Source organism: Electrophorus electricus, chromosome 13 (genome assembly GCF_041902795.1).
Source record: "Electrophorus electricus isolate QZ-2024a chromosome 13, ASM4190279v1, whole genome shotgun sequence".
Lineage (NCBI taxonomy): Eukaryota > Metazoa > Chordata > Actinopteri > Gymnotiformes > Gymnotidae > Electrophorus > Electrophorus electricus.
In genome coordinates, this window is record NC_137509.1 from 5,122,718 (window position 1) to 5,141,604 (window position 18,887).

Below are 18,887 nucleotides of genomic sequence, written 5' to 3' on the forward strand. Positions count from 1 at the left end.
TTTTCGAGTTGTTTGTTTATTTTGGCACTTCCCTAATAATTTTAGTATCTATGGAGCTTAAAGAACTATGGATCTTTTTAAGGTATTACATTCTATTGGGTGGGGTGTTATCCTAATTCTGTTGTGTTCATTCTTTGCTTAATAAGAATAAGCCTCCTGACCAATCAAAAAAAAAAAGCATATTCATACGGTGGACTAGCTATATCTGAAAGGTTTGACTGATAGAACAACTAACCAATTAGGCAAACAAATGAATGTATAGTATCATGCATTGTATGGAGATGGTTAGAAGTTTTATTGTCCATCTGCATTGGCAAGGATTAAGATGACATCATTTCAAGAGTTCACAACCTTCATCAGCCCAAGCCTGCACTGATCCAACTATTAGGATCCAGACGAGCGCAAAACATGTACAGAACAGACTTGAGAAAGTCAGAGCTTTGGCTGTTTGGATGTTCTGCTTTAGAAGAGGATTCACTTCCTCTCTGACACAGTAACATTGAGGGAGGACACTGCCCTCTGTCTGGTCCATGGCAACCAACAAATGTGTTCAGTAAACAGAGAACGGCCATCTTTGCACCCCTCACAGTAGCTGTTCTCACCGCCTGAGACGTTAGGCCAGAAGCAGTAGCTGTTCTCACCGCCTGAGACGTTAGGCCAGAAGCAGTAGCTGTTCTCACCGCCTGAGACGTTAGGCCAGAAGCAGTAGCTGTTCTCACCGCCTGAGACGTTAGGCCAGAAGCAGGGAAGCAGTGAAAGAATTACGCTTTCACACGCTGTGTAAGTGACTTTCAGGACATGACTGTACCCAGTCCTGTTACAGATGGCTATTATGTCATACCATTTTTAAAACATCCATGTGCTATGTGAAAGGTATTTTTACTATTTACTGAAGTCAATCATTCAAAATGTGAAAGTCCTGCCATTAATTCTGTATCTCCCATTGGATTTTAGTCATAAAAATATCACCAGTTTACCTCAGCTAGGCTGCAAACCTAGGCGGCTGGAACCAAACCTATGATGAGCTATTATGTCATGGATAATACTTATGTGTGCAAGCGTGAGGACCCAGCAGGCCGTGCTGTATGGCTCAGGCCAGACCCACCCAAGTGGGCCAAATTTATATATCTTATGCTAAATATGTGTATTCTGTTTGTTTAATTTGTCTTGTTTCACAAACTGTTTGCCCTGACACAAACAGAGCACATATAAATCCATCTGGACTTACATAATTACACTAGCTATTACTTCATCTCTTGGGATTTGCTATAAATTGTATTGCAAATGCTAATTTGCATAAAGCTAACTGACTAGCTCCTTTTTTTTTAGCTATGTTGGTATGTTTATTTCAGTCAAACTCCTGTTATAATGGACATTTATTCCTCAGTCAGATCAACTAACTTACCTAAATTTGTCTCCTTAAACTCTGGCCCTCATAATGGAGTCAGTTTCCAAGGAACATTTTTATTAGGTCACAAATAAAGTGACAATCACAAATATAATGTCAGACAGACTGTGATCTACATGACTAATTAGGGCCAGTGGCCTACAGTATTCCCTGCGCCTTCATTGCCAGTCCCTTGTTGATATAGTTCAGATGCTTTTCATGGCAGTCACATACAAACAGGCTTACCTTAAAGAGGGTAGCACACTTGTGAAACGCGTGACAATCAGCAAGTTGAGTGTAGCCAAGGTGACTGTAGCCAAGGTGTGTGTAGCCAAGGTGAGTGTAGTGAAGGTGAGTGTAGTCAAGATCCAGATCCCATGCAAAAAGCAGATACAAGACCAGGTTGGCCACCTGAATGTTTTGATAAAGAGCAACTGCAAAAGAGCTATCGTATGTGGATACTGGGCTGGGTTTAGAGCTATCTTGTATGGATACTGGACTGGGTTTAGTTCTATCCTGTATGGATACTGGACTGGGTTTAATTCTATCCTGTATGTATACTGGACTGAGTTTAGAGCTATTCTGTATGGATACTGGACTGGGTTTAGTTCTATCCTGTATGGATACTGGACTGAGTTTAGTTCTATCCTGTATGGATACTGGACTGGGTTTAGTTCTATACTGTATGGATACTGCACTGGGTTTCAGACAAGGCCATGTTAGAAGAGCTGTGCTGTGCTGTACATGTTTCCTTTTTACATTGACTCTTTGCTGTAGTTAGTTTGTAGACTTTGTTTTGTCTAAAAATGATAAAATATTCAAACATGTACAGCTCAGGTCCGGCTCACTGTGGTCGGCATACTGGATGGAGGTGTGTGTCCTTTTCTAAATGACTGTTAGGTAAGACATGTATGCTACTAACGCACCATTGTCAGCATGAGAAAAGATCACCTGGTGTGTAGTTGCACAATGTGGAAGAAATTTCCACCTGACTGGGCCACAGTGACAGCAGGAATGGAGCACAGTGTAAGGGAAACTTAATCCTGTCACTCTTAAACCTGTCACACTTATTACACACAAGCTTTCATTACACTGGAGCCACATCAGAGCAAAATAAGTTCTCTGTGATTGTAATCATACTGACAACCTTTTTAGTATGAATCATATGTGTATAAAGATCCTGCACAAAATGCTCAAAACACCAAACAATTCAGCGTCATATTGTCAGAGTAACATACATATGCATACAAATGAGCAAATGATCACACACACACACACACACACACACACACACACACACACACACACACACACACACACACAGTGATTGGAGATTAAATTTTATTATGAATGAATCTATGTACAGTAGTTTATTTAGAAGAAAACCAGATTATTGCACATAATTTTGAAAACTGTTTACATTGGTGATTTGTAGTACCGCACTGAAACATTTAATGGAAAAATGCACTAGGACAGAGCAAACGTGAGCAGAACAAAACAAAGAGGAAATAGAAGATGCTTTAAAAAAACAGTAAATCTACAGTAAGAAACCAATCTAAGAATATTTAACATCATACGTAACCCTACATGCTGTAGACATGCGTCCTTTCCTGTCACAAACTGCCTCCACAAGTCAAACCCCGGTCGTGCCCAGTGCCTGGGTCAGTAAATGTGCTGAGAATGTGGAAAACATCTACTTCTTTTACGAACCTGCAGGCTGTTCATCTGTGTATTGAAAATGCAGAAAATGTTTGGCCTGGGTGTCGTAAGACATGTTCTTCCTGAAGGACGAGTGTCATGTCTGTCTTCCATCATGCTGGTATAGACGGATGATTTTGGCATTGTGCAGTTTTTGCCATGTTTTTATTTCTAGGTTGTAGTCATGGTTGATGTAGAAGATAACTTTAGTCTTCTGATTCTTCTCGAAGTAGTAATTTGAGTAATTCCTGTGGTTCTCAGTGATGAAACCATACGCGTCAACCTGAAATAAGAGGATGGATAACACCGGTCTCAGGGTCGCCTGCTACATCGCCACCAGGGTCACAGGCCAAGCGTCTGAGAGAATCACAACCTGCTACATCGCCACCAGGGTCACAGGCCAAGCGTCTGAGAGAATCACAACCTGCTACATCGCCACCAGGGTCACAGGCCAAGCGTCTGAGAGAATCACAACCTGCTTCATCGCCACCAGGGTCACAGGCCAAGCGTCTGAGAGAATCACAACCTGCTACATCGCCACCAGGGTCACAGGCCAAGCGTCTGAGAGAATCACAACCTGCTACATCGCCACCAGGGTCACAGGCCAAGCGTCTGAGAGAATCACAACCTGCTACATCGCCACCAGGGTCACAGGCCAAGCGTCTGAGAGAATCACAACCTGCTACATCGCCACCAGGGTCACAGGCCAAGCGTCTGAGAGAATCACAACCTGCTACATCGCCACCAGGGTCACAGGCCAAGCGTCTGAGAGAATCACAACCTGCTTCATCGCCACCAGGGTCACAGGCCAAGCGTCTGAGAGAATCACAACCTGCTACATCGCCACCAGGGTCACAGGCCAAGCGTCTGAGAGAATCACAACCTGCTTCATCGCCACCAGGGTCACAGGCCAAGCGTCTGAGAGAATCACAACCTGCTTCATTGCCACTGGGGATCACAGTCGCAGCTTACATGGACGCCTTGTCATACTCTAAACGTTTTTCTCTGATCTAACAGATGCTAAAGGAAAAGAAGCTTCCTAAGAAAGTGGATACATTTCCATTATTTTACAAGCTCAACATAAACCTACTGACATGCATGAATTTGTTTACTTTTATCCAGAGGACATACTTAGATTTTGCTGGTAAACTCATTAACATCCAGACTTTTACTTTTGTAATTTATCAAATCACAGAGCAAACGGGAGGAGAACCAAGGGGTGAGACAAGGCTATGAAACATTTTCTGGACAACTCACACATATCGGCAACATATATCGGCCTTTATTCCCATAATAAAAACACGTGATTTGGTTACAGGACGGCCTTGTGACGCACACCCAGCCCACGTGGTACAGTTGTCGCGGTCTCTGACTTTGCCCCTTTTACGTTCCCCTCATTTGTAGCCACGCCCCCTTCTTAGATCGACACACGTGTCAGCGGTGACTAGTTAGGCACCTTATAAGTGTGATTACACTGCTGTGTGTATGCTGTGTGTGCACTTCTGCCTTCTCCACACTTCCAAATGTCTGGATCACTGCTCACGGCTGCCGTGTACGCACGTCGATTGATGGGTTTCGTTTTATTTACATTTTAAAAAAAGTTTTCAAAAGCGATATTTGTGAAGCGACCTTGAGTTTGAGAAAGGCGCTATATAAATGCAAATAATTTTTAAAAATGAGCTAAAGGCAATCAGATAACAAATAAATATATTTGACTTTCCTTGGAATCTAAAGTGGCCATCAAAATGCACTTTAACAGCACTTACCGTGTCGCAGACATGGAGGGCCAGGAACAGAGTGAAGGCTCCGTTGGTCGGTCGGTACATCGCCCAGTGTTTCCCATCCTGCTGTTTAGAGGTCATAAATCTGTGTAGATAGCTTATTGGTTTGATGCTGAATCGTGTCAGAAAGATTTAAACCAGAAAATGTATACACACGATCATAAAATGTTACGATAATTTTATCATACCATATGTTACACAGGGCTACATTTTTATATCACTACAAAGATAAAATCAAATGTGTATTCAGTTTGAAATGTAGAAAAGCACTACTGGGATTCCACCCCATCCCATGCAATGTGTGTGAGAGACAGGCCATGCACGAATCGCAGGGTTACATCCCATGTTAGCTAACAGCTCTCTGGCAGCGCTACCTGTTGCGAATATATCTCAGAAAGTCCGGGTGGAGGACATAAAAGCGGCTCTCATCAAACCCTTCGTAGTACGTCCATGGCCTCGGGGAAAGAGGGTAAAGGCTGGTTGTGAAAAATCTTCAAATGGTAAAATCTTTTCATAACGTTCACAAAATGACAGAATGTGATAGAGACCTGGTCCCTTCACAGCATTAATCTATCCAATAATAACTGTAATAATAAGTAAATAAATAAAGAAATCCATTTAAATGTTGACTTTAAATAGCGTAATGGTTGCTTAAGGAGTATAATTCAATGAATGTCATACAGTAATTCCAAGCAATTACTTGTGTCTTTTTAATGCTCTACTTAAAAATCATGATTAATACACAATTAATCCAGACACAATAATATCTGTTAATCTTTGTTTTGAGTGAGGCGCTTGTACTCCTGTGCCTACTGCTTTTTCTGGAACTGGCCATTTGTTACTTCCTGTCTGGTGAGAAGTCCTTGCAGCCACAGGAAATCCCTCAGGCCTTCAGGAATCATCACATATTTAATTCCCTGTGCAGGGAGACAGACATGTCTCTCCAGCCCAGGGAACACGGTACACATGCAGGCATGCACAAACAGTCATTTATATGCTTCTGCCTTCTCTCAGGTCCGAGATGTAATTAACCTCCACAGGAAACATGTAATAACACACACACACAGCCAAGAATGATGGATACCTCATCACTGGGAATTTTATTGAAGCCATACTTCTTGAAGACAGTGAGGGAGGTGACGAGTGAGAATGCTGTGTGGACGTAGACAGATGTCCGGTTTCCCACATCTTCCTCATGGCCTTTGATAACTGCCCCGTTCGTTCTGCAACAGAGACACAACAACATTCACCCTGCCACGTCTCGGGATGTCTAGTTCCTCGCTTAAGCCCTTTCACACATTTAAATATGCATTCAGAGAATGTATAGTGAGTCCACATCCACAAGGGGGAGATACTGTGTGGTTGGTTTAGAGGTTTTCTGTTTCATAGGTTTTGATCACATTTTAAACAGAGGCTAGAAGTTACATTTACATTTAAACTTACAGCCTTTAACACACACTCTTATTCAGAGCGATTTACAAAAGTGCTTTGTCATTTACTCATAGAATACATCCTAGCCAGTACAGTAGGTTAGAGTTCAAAATACCATTGAACTAGAATACTGCTGAAAAGCAGGGCTCAATGCCGATGCCTAGAAGTGCAAAACACGTACAAGCAATCTCAGACAAGTACAGTTAGAACTCTGCATATAAAGGCTCTGTATTGTTGCACAGAGGCCGGGAGTGAAGATCACATTGCAATTCTCTGCAATATATAATAATACCACAATACTCTGTATTCAGTGGCTTTGGATATTGGATTATAGGTCACTTTGGATAAAAGTGTCAGCTAAGGTCCATCAATGTTAATGTTAATAACAGAGTGCATGAAACATACTTTACCTTTAAACAGTGTATTTCATTTGTACAGCACTGAAAGTGCAAATAACTTGCATGCGATCTTCTTCCTGAGTCAATACTTGTCAAAAATATCTTCTTTGAAATGTGAGCAAGCCAAAAGGTTTCCAATAGAAGCCAAAAATGATAACAATTGCAGAGCTGTAATGATACAGAATTAACTACTCTCTGCTTCCTCTCGTGTGGTGTTCACACAACCAGATATCTCACTGTTCTGCGTCTATGCCCTGCATTGTCTCCAGACATCAGTGTGGAACACTATGAACAATGGGGTGTGTGACAGGTGTATATGAGACAGGTGGATTATGGTACAGGTGTATGTGAGACAGGTGGATTATGGTACAGGTGTATATGAGACAGGTGGATTATGGTACAGGTGTATGTGAGACAGGTGGATTATGGTACAGGTGTATATGAGACAGGTGGATTATGGTACAGGTGTATGTGAGACAGGTGGATTATGGTACAGGTGTATATGAGACAGGTGGATTATGGTACAGGTGTATATGAGACAGGTGGATTATGGTACAGGTGTATATGAGACAGGTGGATTATGGTACAGGTGTATATGAGACAGGTGGATTATGGTACAGGTGTATGTGAGACAGGTGGATTATGGTACAGGTGTATATGAGACAGGTGGATTATGGTACAGGTGTATATGAGACAGGTGGATTATGGTACAGGTGTATGTGAGACATCTGGTTATGTTATGGGTGTATGGGAGACAGATGGATTATGGTACAGGTGTATAATGAGACAGATTATGTTCCCAATCCATTTTAATCCCATTTTGAAGGGGTTGGACCATTTCAGATTTTCTGCATTCACATATAAAAAAAGGGTTAACAAAATCCAACAATTTAATTAAATTCAAATTCTTGTAAAATTCATACATAATCTCCTCTTTTACACATCCCCATGCACCCACATACCTCAATAAAGTCGTTTAATATTTGGAAAAGAAATTAAAGATTTCTTAAATAAATCGCCTTCAACAATTGAGCCCTTGCAATGAAAAACCATATATTAGCCCTTTCCCCATTTTGAGTTATTTTAGAATTTAAGTTTGTACATCTTTACATTAAAATTACATTCAAATGCTAAATATGCTTTATTTAGACTTACTTCATTCGTGTGGGCATTTAAAAATAAAACTAACAATAATGCTTTGTATTATTGCGTTATGCTTTACATCATCACTCACCGGAACACATAATGATGCGCATCTATCTCCTGGCCCATCTTGGAGCCGTAGAGAATGCCACCGTTGGCCACCACAGCACAGCGGCTGCAGGTGTTGTTCTCAGGGAGTGGCAGTAGCTGGGTGCTCCTGGGCTTGGGAATCAGGTCCACCACCTTCTTTATGTCTTCAGTTACACGAGAACAAATTACATGTTAAACTAAGAGAAGAATTTTTGAATCAGGTGAACATACATAGTAAATGTTGGAAATTGTGTGAATTATTGGGTGGAGTTTCAGCAAAGGATAAGAGGGTCATTGTCATCCTGTCTTGGGTTATGAGGTCTGTTTATTCAAGGCTGCTGAGACTGTAACAGTAAACCTCCACATCTGGCCATCACACCAGTTTTACCACGGTTTCCAAGACAGTTATATGACAGCGGTGATTTCAGGCTTGATGAAATCATATGAGAGTGATGAGTGTCAGCTGTGTGTCACCCACCACTGTAGTTGTACTCCATGAAGCCGAAAGGATTGTTGAAGTGAGCCAGTCGGTTCCATTCGCTCTGGTTAAGAAGGTTCTGGTACAGATACATCTGAATACTAGGCATGAAGGCCTTCTGAATGTCTGGGTCTTTAATTTTGTGCAAAGATTCTGCACAACTCTGTACAAGAAAGCAAGATTATGCAGTGTAATTTAACTAAACACTTGTACCAGATAGTATGAGTATTGCATTAACACCTTCAGACAAAATTCAATGTTACCTCCACCATTAACACCTCAATAATTCTTTATATGAATTAGGTCATGCAAATTATTACAAATTTGCAAAAGTGGATGGGATATACTAGAAATGTGTGGGACACCTCTATGTACTGCACAGGCCTGTGTTTCCCCAGGTTTAACACAAGCAAATTTTATTTGGAGGAAGCACTGCTTGGAGGAAGCACTGCTTGGAGGAAGCACTGCTTGGAGGAAGCACTGCTTGGGGGAAGCACTGCTTGGAGGAAGCACTGCTTGGAGGAAGCACTGCTTGGGGGAAGCACTGCTTGGAGGAAGCACTGCTTGGGGGAAGCACTGCTTGGGGGAAGCACTGCTTGGAGGAAGCACTGCTTGGGGGAAGCACTGCTTGGAGGAAGCACTGCTTGGGGGAAGCACTGCTTGGGGGAAGCACTGCTTGGAGGAAGCACTGCTTGGGGGAAGCACTGCTTGGAGGAAGCACTGCTTGAGGTTCCCCAAAAGGAACTAATAAAACTAATAAAAAATATCATTTTCTGTTGTTTTACATAATTGTTCAAATAATTTATTATTATATATTCTGTGGTTATAAAACCTTTCTTAATTTCAAATTAAATTGCCTAAATATGTACTTCAGATCTGTTGATATGATAGTATGATAGTATGGTTATAGGATTGTATAGCTGTATGGTAATATGGTAGTATGGTAGTATGACGACATGATGGTATGGTAGTATTGGTAATATTATAGTGTCAGACTGAAGATTTCACACGTACTCTCTGAATGGGCTCATTGCTTTGCAGGTATACATCGTTTGTTGTCCAGTTTGGCATCTTTTGGAAATCTTTCTTGTATAGAACCTGTAGAGGGGTCAGCTTGTCTGGAACTGGTAGAGGGGTCAGCTTGTCTGGAGCTCTTGAGCTTGTGCTTTTGGGTATTCCGATGTTCCATAACGTGCTATTGGCTTCAAGAACTGTTTGGTTTAACTTGGATTTATTAAGGGATCCATGTTGTGGATCTGTGTTCTGTTTAGTTTTCATAGGCTTTGTTTCGTTTTTCTCCAGTGAATGTTTTTGAGGTGCTGTTGCCACAGTTGTCGTAGAGTTTTGAAAATATCTGGAGTGATTATAATTTCCTGTGTGTCTGGGTGTCTCCTCTGCTGTTGTCATGAGCCCGTTCTGCGTGAGATCAGAGTGGAACTGCAGAGGGGAGAAGGGAAGTGTTGGTTTGGTGTTTCTGACATTTCTACCAGAAACACCATTCCATTTTTTGAGCTTCTCTGATCATCATTCGCTAAATTAGAATGTTGAATTCTTCATCGGCCCCTCCGTAATGGGAGTTTGGGGACCTTTCTTGGATTTTACCTTATTCCTAGCTAAATTACGTGTTATGTTCGCTGTCATCTGAGAGCCATCTATGTTGTTGTCGACCGTCATTTCCTGTTGCCATTCTAGAGCATCACCACTCATGAAGGAGGATGAACCAGGGAAGCGTGTCCTACACAACAGGTGGCAATGACATGGATGCAAACACGCACACATACAGAGACGCACACAGACACTTTACCTGTTTCTTCTCTTTTAAAGACCATAAGTGCACTCATACTTTGTTGTTTGAATTATATACAGTCCTCTGTATCATGTGCCCCATTCTAACTGCTTTAGAAGCTTAGGAAATGCCACTAGTAGGAGAATGGCATCTCGGAGTGGGCAACTGAGAAGCAACTTAGACAAATCAGACCAAAACGTCATTAGCCCTAAAGACTAAAGAATAAAGCGTAGTATAAAAACCTGAGTATGGAGTGAGAGAGAGTGAATATGGGGGACATGGAACAGCACACAACATGGACTCACTGTCACCATAGGACCTCCTGTTATTAGAAAACACGACTCAAGACGCTTTGTTTAAACACCTTCAAGACAAGTCCAGAAGACAGCAGTTTCCAGAGAATGCACTTTCTTCACTCGGGTGGTATCCAAGCAATGCCTAAGTCATACTTTCTGCAGTGGTAATCTTGTTGTGGTAATATGGAAACATGGCACTAAATTGCACAATATTAAGCTCAAGTGTGCTCATAGTGTATTATAGAGATTAGCTTTAACCTTTGATCAGCCATGTTGTCAGTTTAAAGTGCTAACAACCTCCAATATGCCTTGAAATGCTTGATGAGTTTCTTGACCATTTACTCTAAGTAAGCAGATTCTATATAGATTTTCTCTAAATTAATGAATGTTATGCTTCAGCATTTTAGCACAGTAATTCAACACTGCATTAACTCTCAAAACTGTATTTTTTAGCTCTTTTGTAGTTTGTTGCTTATTTTTCATGTACTTAATTTACCTGATCCTGAAGGATCCTGTGTAAACCAAATATATCCAAACAGTAAAGAGAATGTAGAGTAAAACACCCAGGGCTTGAATCACTAAAGAAAACCGTGCCATCGTCCGTGCCTACTGGCTAGCTGTTGCTCTGTGACATTCATAATGTGGGTCTTATCAGATAAAGAAGAGACCAAGAGAACATTTACATTTACATTTAGCAGATGCTCTTATCCAGAGCGACTTAGAAAAGTGCTTTGTCATTTACTCATAGAATGCATCCTAACCAGTACAGTAGGGTACAGTCCAGTATACCATTAAACTAGAATGCTGTAGAAGAGTGTTCTATCAGGGTGCGACAAAACCAACATACCACCTAGAAAACATGGGTCACACTCAGTAATAAAACCAACATACCACCTAGAAAACATGGGTCACACTCACTAATAAAACCAACACATACACACATACACTGGTTTAAGAAAAATAACAGTACAAACCACATTTATATTTTGGAAGTATTTTGTCTTCATACATTGTATTGAGGATGTCACTGCTTTTTGACTAAGAGCAGGAAACAGTTTCCAAGTGAAGTAAAACTACACTTTTGGCCTCTTTGGACAACTTTGGACTTTGGTTAGCTCAAAAAACAATCAATTTTAACTTAAATGCATTTATACACATACTATACAGTTAAACACATACTAAACACTATATAGTTTAGCTCAGAAACACATGAAAACAAACTTATCAAAATATACTGATGCTAAAAAACTCAAAAACAAAACCAGATTGATCAGTTTTAGACAGTGACTGTGATCTGTGTCACATCACTGTAGCTCTGCAGCCCATATGACCTTATTCACTAAACAACTGTGGCACTCCTGTATGATCTAGGGGTCTGTACCTTGATGTTGGGAGTATGTTGAGGTTCATGTACATTCATACGGCCACTGTTCAGGGACAGGCAGGACCCCGTCGGGTCCTCCGGGGCGCGTGCAAGGTTGCAGCTCCTTCACGTCTCTGCATAAACAGGACAAGCCAGACTGCAGGCAGTCAGATCAGCTTCCTTCTGCTGCAAGTATAAACAGTCAGGTGCTTTCCAGCGCTGCGAAACCAGACACTGAGAGAGAAAGTGAAAGTCAAGCTCAGAGACATACTGGACAGACTGAACAAAAAAAAAAAAACACTTTTAAACAGCTACTGGAAGAGGGCAAGAACAGGTCAACATTCGCAGGAGAGGAGACGCGACACTCTGAGTGAGTTTCACCCATTTATTTAGCACCATGTGTTTTGCTTTCGCTTGTTTAAGACTGTGTGGTGGAGGGGGATTTGCACAGTTGTTCAGAAGTAATAGCCTGTATAGCCTCAGTATTTACAGTGTCTTTATGGAGCTGTAGTGTACATATAAATAACCAAACTAACTGTATAGCATAGGACGGGGTTGACAAGAAGGGTGTCATTTAAATAAAGTTGTGAAAGTGCTTGAGATCACCAGGAAGTAAAGATAGAAGAGTTAGTGTACTCAGGAACGATCGGGCAGTTTGTTCTTTAAATTGTTGTCAAATTGATAGTTGTAGCTATCTTTTTCTTCTTGTTTGTGTGTGTGTGTGTGTGTGTGTGTGTGTGTGAGAGAGAGAGTGGGTGAGTGTTGATGTAAAGATAAGGATCGGTTCTGCATTCTTCCTTACCTTCCTAACAGCACACTTCTTTTGTTGTCTCTGGAAAAGCTTGGTGTTATCTTACAAAGTTCACTTTTTCAAACCCATTACAGTCGTGATCAGCTGCAGTGAATGTGGCCTGTGGCTCGCATTACAACACAGTGATGAGGTTAAACTGGGTGTGACGAAAGCGCTCACAGGTCGCTCAAACAAAAGAGTGCACACCTAAAATCTGATCTTATGTCACATTTGTTCACAGCTAATTTAATGCACAGCTTTGCATCCATCTGTCATTGTCAGAGACACATCAAAAGGAATCCTCAATACTGTCCATGTCCCAGCATCTCTGGTAACCACGCCTCCTGTGACCTCGTTTAACCACGCCTCCTGTGACCTCGGTTAACCAGGCCTCCTGTGACCTTAGTTAACCACGCCTCCTGTGACCTCGGTTAACCACACCTCCTGTGTCCTTTCTGGCAGAAACCTCATCCACGCTTTCCAGGGTACAAGCGAAACGCTTCACAAATGGCCACTCACTCAAGGACACCAGACCCAGAGGTAGAAGAGGACTTCGATTGCCCCGTCTGCCAGGATGTCCTGAGGATGCCTGTCCGCACCAAGAACTGCCAGCACGTGTGAGTCCACGTCTGCTCACAGTCTGACCAGAGCATAGACCAGACACTTGGGCAGAGAAAATGTTTAGACCCTTCACAGTTGCCATTAGAACTGTCTGTATATCCCCCCCCCCCCCCCCCCCCCCCCATTTTAACATCCCTTTACTTCAGCTTTAATTATTCATTACTGGACTATACTACTACAACTACTAAAATACTACTCTTTTCTTTTTTCTTTTTAAGAAGAAGGTAGAAGTGAGCGCTGGTGCAGCCAGGCACCGTGTTCCGCACTCATTTCTGACTGCAGTCTCTGACAGAGCTGCTTATGCACTATTAAATCTGCGCTCAGACCTGTGAAACCGAGTCCCAGAGTGCCATTCTCCTCCTGTAAGCTTTTCATCCACCTACTCTCCTTCCCCAGCTTCTGCAGGAGCTGTCTGGAGACAGCGGTGAGGACCCGGGGGCCCCGATGCCCTCTGTGCCGGGGCCCCGTGGAAGAGACGTGGCGCAGGGCTGCCGACGTCCAGCAGAGGATGAGGACAAGGAAGGGCACCTGCAGGGCCTGTGGAGCAGAGGTCAGCACCTCACTCTCTCACACAGTGGACTTACACTGGCATCAGCCCTCAGGACAAAACGAGAATTAACCTGCTAAATGAATTAACAGGCCAGAGAACTCTTACTGTAAAATCCCCCTTATCACATACACGCTTCCGACAGGTGCTCTTATCCAGAGCAACTTACAATATCAGTCATGTTGCAGAGGTTGGCGAACGTAGTGTTAGGAGTCTTGCCTTTATATCGGTATAGCATGATGGACTTTGTGGGGTTGAAGCCTGTCCCCCGCAACATTATTACCCAGCACAATACCAACCATCTTTAGGGAGTCACTGTCTCCTTTGGCCCGCTCACTGGGGACTTGGACTCGGACGTCTGTTGTAAGAAGTGCTGCATAAATAAACTTTGACTTTTAGAGAGCACAAACCTTGAGGCTGTGACAGTATAAGTTATTTCGTGTGCTGTTCCGTGTGAACTAAAGCATGTCTCTGCTATGTGGCATGTGTGTGTCCAGCGTCCTCGCTCCACACATGGTGATGCCTCGTTTTTGGCAGTAGAGAGAGCACTTTCCTCAGCCCCAATAAACCGCTGGGCTTCAGTAATCACTACTCCAGGGAAAGTCCCACCAAGTCATGACTCAGAATATTCTGTCAACATATTCACGTGATATCGGTGTGAATGTCTTGTTGCTGATCACATGCCCAAAGCCTTTATGTAAATGAAAAGTTTTATGTGCATGTAAGCTGTTTGTGAATGAACAATTTCGTGCTGTATGGCTCAATCTGTTCATATAGCTGTTTCAGCTCTCTTATCGGAACGAGCATCAGAGCTTCAGCTACTTTTATGTTTCAAAGGACATGTCAAATACTTTTCCAGTTTTTCACTTTTTTCACAAAGATTTTATTTCATTACTTCATTTTTATTTCATTCTCTCTCTACATTCTCAGAAATTTTTCAGCAAAATGCAACTCCACTATAAGACCTGCAGGAAGTACATAGAGGAATATGGTGCTAATGCCACACCACCTACCAACATTCCTGTCCAGACCCCTGTCCAGATCCCTATCCTGAGTCCTGTCCAGACCCCTGTCCAGATCCCTATCCTGAGTCCTGTCCTGCGTCCTGTCTGGACCCCTGTACTTCTGCTCTGCAGTGGATGTCCCTACACCACTGTCCCAGCACCTTCAAACAGGTACGCTTACATCGTTATCCCACTGGGTTTTTTCCATATACCTTCATGTGTGAGCACCATATCAGGACAGACAGAGTAAAAACCAGCAGTGTTTAAAGTGTGACCATCCTCACAAGACACGGCGTGGGGGGAGGAGCCAAGGGCTGTTGAACTGCTCAAGGGTTTCCTGCACCCTCTACGGGGCAGCTGGAGACACTGCAACTGCTCAAACAAAGGCAATAGAGCTCCTGCTTATAGAATCTACTGAACACACATTCTCTCGTTTGAACACACATTCTCTCGTTTGCCACGGGCTCCGTCACTGAGCCACTCCCCCCGAGACCATGTCAATCTCACAAACCTTCCGCTAGTCAGTACATACAAAATTATAAAGATTTACACTAAAAGATTTTTATATCCAAGAATGCAAAACGATTGCTGTCATCAGGGGAAAAAAAGTCAAACGTAGTTGCCATTTTTGTAGCTAAACATGTAAGAGTTTCAGTATCAAAGTGTTGTAATGTATTTAATAATTTACTGAGCTGTTTCTGTTGAGGTTTAGGACAGGAAAAACACAAAATGAACAAAAATAGGTTATATGTGGACTACATGTAGATGTCCACACACAAAGAGTGATTATTCATGTGCAGTGTGTGCATATGAACATCTGACTCTCTCTCTCTGTGCGTGTGCGTGTGCGTGTGTGTGTGCGTGCGTGTGTGCGTGCATGCGTGCGTGTGTGTGTGTGTGTGTGTGTGTGTGTGTGTGTGTGTGTGTGTGTGTGTCTTCAGTGGAGGGAGAGCGTACTCGTGCCCATACTGCCCCCTGGTGGGCCTGACAGACATTGCGCTGGTGCAGCACTGCTTGAGGCAGCACTCTGCAGAAGCTGCTCCAACTGTAAGCTCCAACACGTAAACACATTCAAAAGGATCTGACACTCAAGGAGAATAACATCTTAGACAATGTCACGGACAAGAACACACAAATTTAAACATCAAAATCAGTAGCCATTTTCCTCTGTGAACTACAAAAGCAAACCAAATTCTGCTTTCTTTAATCAAATGCTTATTGATCAGAGGCTTATACTTAAATATTAATTTGCATAATACTAAAAGATTAATTCACCTCTGATTTCAACATCCTTGAACGATGGGTGTTTTTTCAATCCTTTTCAAATCCCGATAAATATCTTGGTGACTCGGTATCACCAGCAACATATCTGACCACATCTTCCTTACTGGTTTGTATTTATGTACTTGGAGGAGAACAGAAGAGGCACAGTGGTGACGTTTTGCGATTTGTTTTTGTTTTAAGGCTGGTACTATCAACATCTTCTCCACACCCACGGGAGAAGTCCTACACACTCATTTACTGCAGTGGTAGCCATTTTGACGCAGTCTGATAAGCAAAACCCTGGTTTCCTTGTCTGCTATATGTAGCCATTCTCTAATATATAGAGGCCATTCCCTCTGAAGGTGTGTCCGATCTGCGCACGGATGCCGTGGGGGAACACTGGTTACTATAGCCCTAACCTCATTGGACACATGCTCCGGAGACACTGCTTCAGCTACGCCAGATACATGGTGAGAGGCCGAAGCTCTCCGCACTGACACTGGTTCCATGTCCTTTCACACCTTCCCCATTTCACAGCATCACAGGGAGCCCCTTAGTCTGGAGCCCCTCTGAAAAGGCTGATGTGATGGAGTGAGCTGTTGGTCTTAAAGTGAAGGGGATATCAGTGCACAGGGCTTGAATGTAATCAAGAGCTTGATAGTACAGTAGCGTAGAGTGGAGAGTGAGTACATGAGAGTGGGCATACGAGAGTGGGTATATGAGAGTGGGTACATGAGAGTGGGCATACGAGAGTGGGTATATGAGAGTGGGTATATGAGAGTGGGCACATGAGAGTGGGTACATGAGAGTGGGTATATGAGAGTGGGTACATGAGAGTGGGCACATGAGAGTGGGCACATGAGAGTGGGTATATGAGAGTGGGTACATGAGAGTGGGTACATGAGAGTGGGCACATGAGAGTGGGTACATGAGAGTGGGTACAGTGGAGAGTGGGCATACGAGAGTAGGTATATGAGAGTAGGTATGTGAGAGTGGGCACATGAGAGTGGGTACATGAGAGTGGGTATATGAGAGTGGGTACATGAGAGTGGGTACATGAGAGTGGGCACATGAGAGTGGGTACATGAGAGTGGGCACATGAGAGTGGGTACATGAGAGTGGGCACATGAGAGTGGGTACATGAGAGTGGGTACATGAGAGTGGGCATACGAGAGTAGGTATATGAGAGTAGGTATGTGAGAGTGGGCACATGAGAGTGGGTACATGAGAGTGGGTATATGAGAGTGGGTACATGAGAGTGGGCACATGAGAGTGGGTACATGAGAGTGGGCACATGAGAGTGGGCACATGAGAGTGGGTACATGAGAGTGGGTACATGAGAGTGGGTACATGAGAGTGGGCACATGAGAGTGGGTATATGAGAGTGGGTACATGAGAGTGGGTACATGAGAGTGGGCACATGAGAGTGGGTACATGAGAGTGGGTACATGAGAGTGGGCACATGAGAGTGGGTATATGAGAGTGGGTACATGAGAGTGGGTACATGAGAGTGGGCACATGAGAGTGGGTACATGAGAGTGGGCACATGAGAGTGGGTACATGAGAGTGGGCACATGAGAGTGGGTACATGAGAGTGGGTACATGAGAGTGGGCACATGAGAGTGGGTATATGAGAGTGGGCACATGAGAGTGGGTATATGAGAGTGGGTACATGAGAGTGGGTACAGTGGAGAGTGGGCACATGAGAGTGGGTACATGAGAGTGGGTACATGAGAGTGGGTACAGTGGAGAGTGGGCATACGAGAGTAGGTATATGAGAGTAGGTATGTGAGAGTGGCAACACCACACAGTTTAGTGTTGTCCTTTAAGCTTAACCTGAATTCAGCCTGAATTAACCAATGAGTTATTTTCAATGTGTTGTACCACTGACCCAGTCTTTTTCTCACACATACTTTCACTGTGTCATTTTTGCAGGATGAAGAGGAGGATGAAGACTTGCAGCTTTGCCGGGCTTTGCAGATGTCCATCCACGAATTTTGAGAAGATAAATAGATAAATGTTGATTGGCCTCTCCTGCGCTCTGTAGCTGACATCTGTTCTTTAAGCCGTTCTTGTTCTGTCCTTCAGTGGTTAACAGATGATGCCAATATCGCTAATAACTATCAAAAAAAAAAAAAAAAAAGACTTTGTCTTTGTTTTCTCAGTGTAATTTTTTACACTATGAATCAAATGTTGATATCTAAAGCTTCTCAAAGCCTCAGGCAGGAATCACAGAACCCTGAAGGTCAGTCTTTAGTATTTCAGAGGTCAAAGCTCAACTGAGGTCAGAGCTCAAGGTCAGAGCTCAACTGAGGTCAGAGCTCAAGGTCAGCGCTGTACTGTTGTCTCATGCGGATTTTAAGGGGAAATGATGTATGTAGCAACAGTGCAATGAAAGTACTATAGAAAGGCAATTTTTTTTTTTTGTAATTCAATCTGAAATCTGTAACTGTGTTTGAAGTGTTTTTGTATACTGGATATTACACCAAAGTCTAATGTGAGAGGTATATGTTTCAAATAAATAAATGGTTAGTGAAACATCCTGAAAGATGTAATACATGAATACAAGCAGGACAGAATTGGTTACATATTTTACAAATGCAGATATCCACAAAACAACCTGTAAAATTTGTATCTTGTAGTCAACAAAAATAAATCTGTGAGTCTTCCTTATCTGTATGTGGATTTTATGGAGAGTGAACAGTATTTGTTGGACTAATCAGACGTTTGTCAATCATTGATCTGTTCTTATGCTATCAGCCCCATCTTGCCAGCTCTGCAGATCTCATCTTTAACTTCCCTTTTTACAAG

General features: G+C 42.8%; 2 protein-coding genes across 5 annotated transcripts; one reads left to right on the top strand and one right to left on the bottom strand.

Moving 5' to 3' along the window:
- Positions 1-2,795: 2,795 nt before the first annotated feature.
- LOC113582980 (alpha-N-acetylgalactosaminide alpha-2,6-sialyltransferase 2-like) lies at positions 2,796-11,962 on the bottom strand. The gene is made up of 10 exons (XM_081694750.1): positions 11,870-11,962; positions 10,009-10,141; positions 9,421-9,843; positions 8,407-8,569; positions 7,930-8,092; positions 5,951-6,089; positions 5,680-5,783; positions 5,241-5,321; positions 4,852-4,951; positions 2,796-3,368 (listed from the first exon to the last, which is right to left on the bottom strand). The coding sequence occupies exons 1-10, from the start codon at positions 11,902-11,904 to the stop codon at positions 3,183-3,185; spliced, it is 1,527 nt and encodes a 508-aa protein (XP_081550876.1). The 5' UTR covers positions 11,905-11,962; the 3' UTR covers positions 2,796-3,182.
- Positions 11,963-12,063: 101 nt separating this feature from the next.
- LOC113582981 (E3 ubiquitin-protein ligase RNF138-like) lies at positions 12,064-18,749 on the top strand. Of its 4 annotated transcripts, XM_081694748.1 has the most exons (9): positions 12,096-12,221; positions 12,883-12,972; positions 13,104-13,258; positions 13,659-13,812; positions 14,740-14,984; positions 15,755-15,860; positions 16,278-16,342; positions 16,439-16,546; positions 18,012-18,749. In XM_081694748.1, exons 3-9 carry the CDS (start codon positions 13,149-13,151, stop codon positions 18,091-18,093), a joined length of 870 nt encoding a protein of 289 aa, XP_081550874.1. In that variant the 5' UTR covers positions 12,096-12,221; positions 12,883-12,972; positions 13,104-13,148; the 3' UTR covers positions 18,094-18,749. The 4 variants fall into 4 exon arrangements, 3 of the variants coding, with proteins under 3 accessions (XP_081550873.1, XP_081550875.1, XP_081550874.1); XM_081694747.1 differs by lacking the exon at positions 12,883-12,972 and having other exon boundaries at positions 12,064-12,221; XR_014115877.1 differs by lacking the exon at positions 12,883-12,972 and having other exon boundaries at positions 12,064-12,221; positions 16,278-16,546; positions 18,012-18,052.
- The last annotated feature ends 138 nt before the right edge of the window (positions 18,750-18,887 follow it).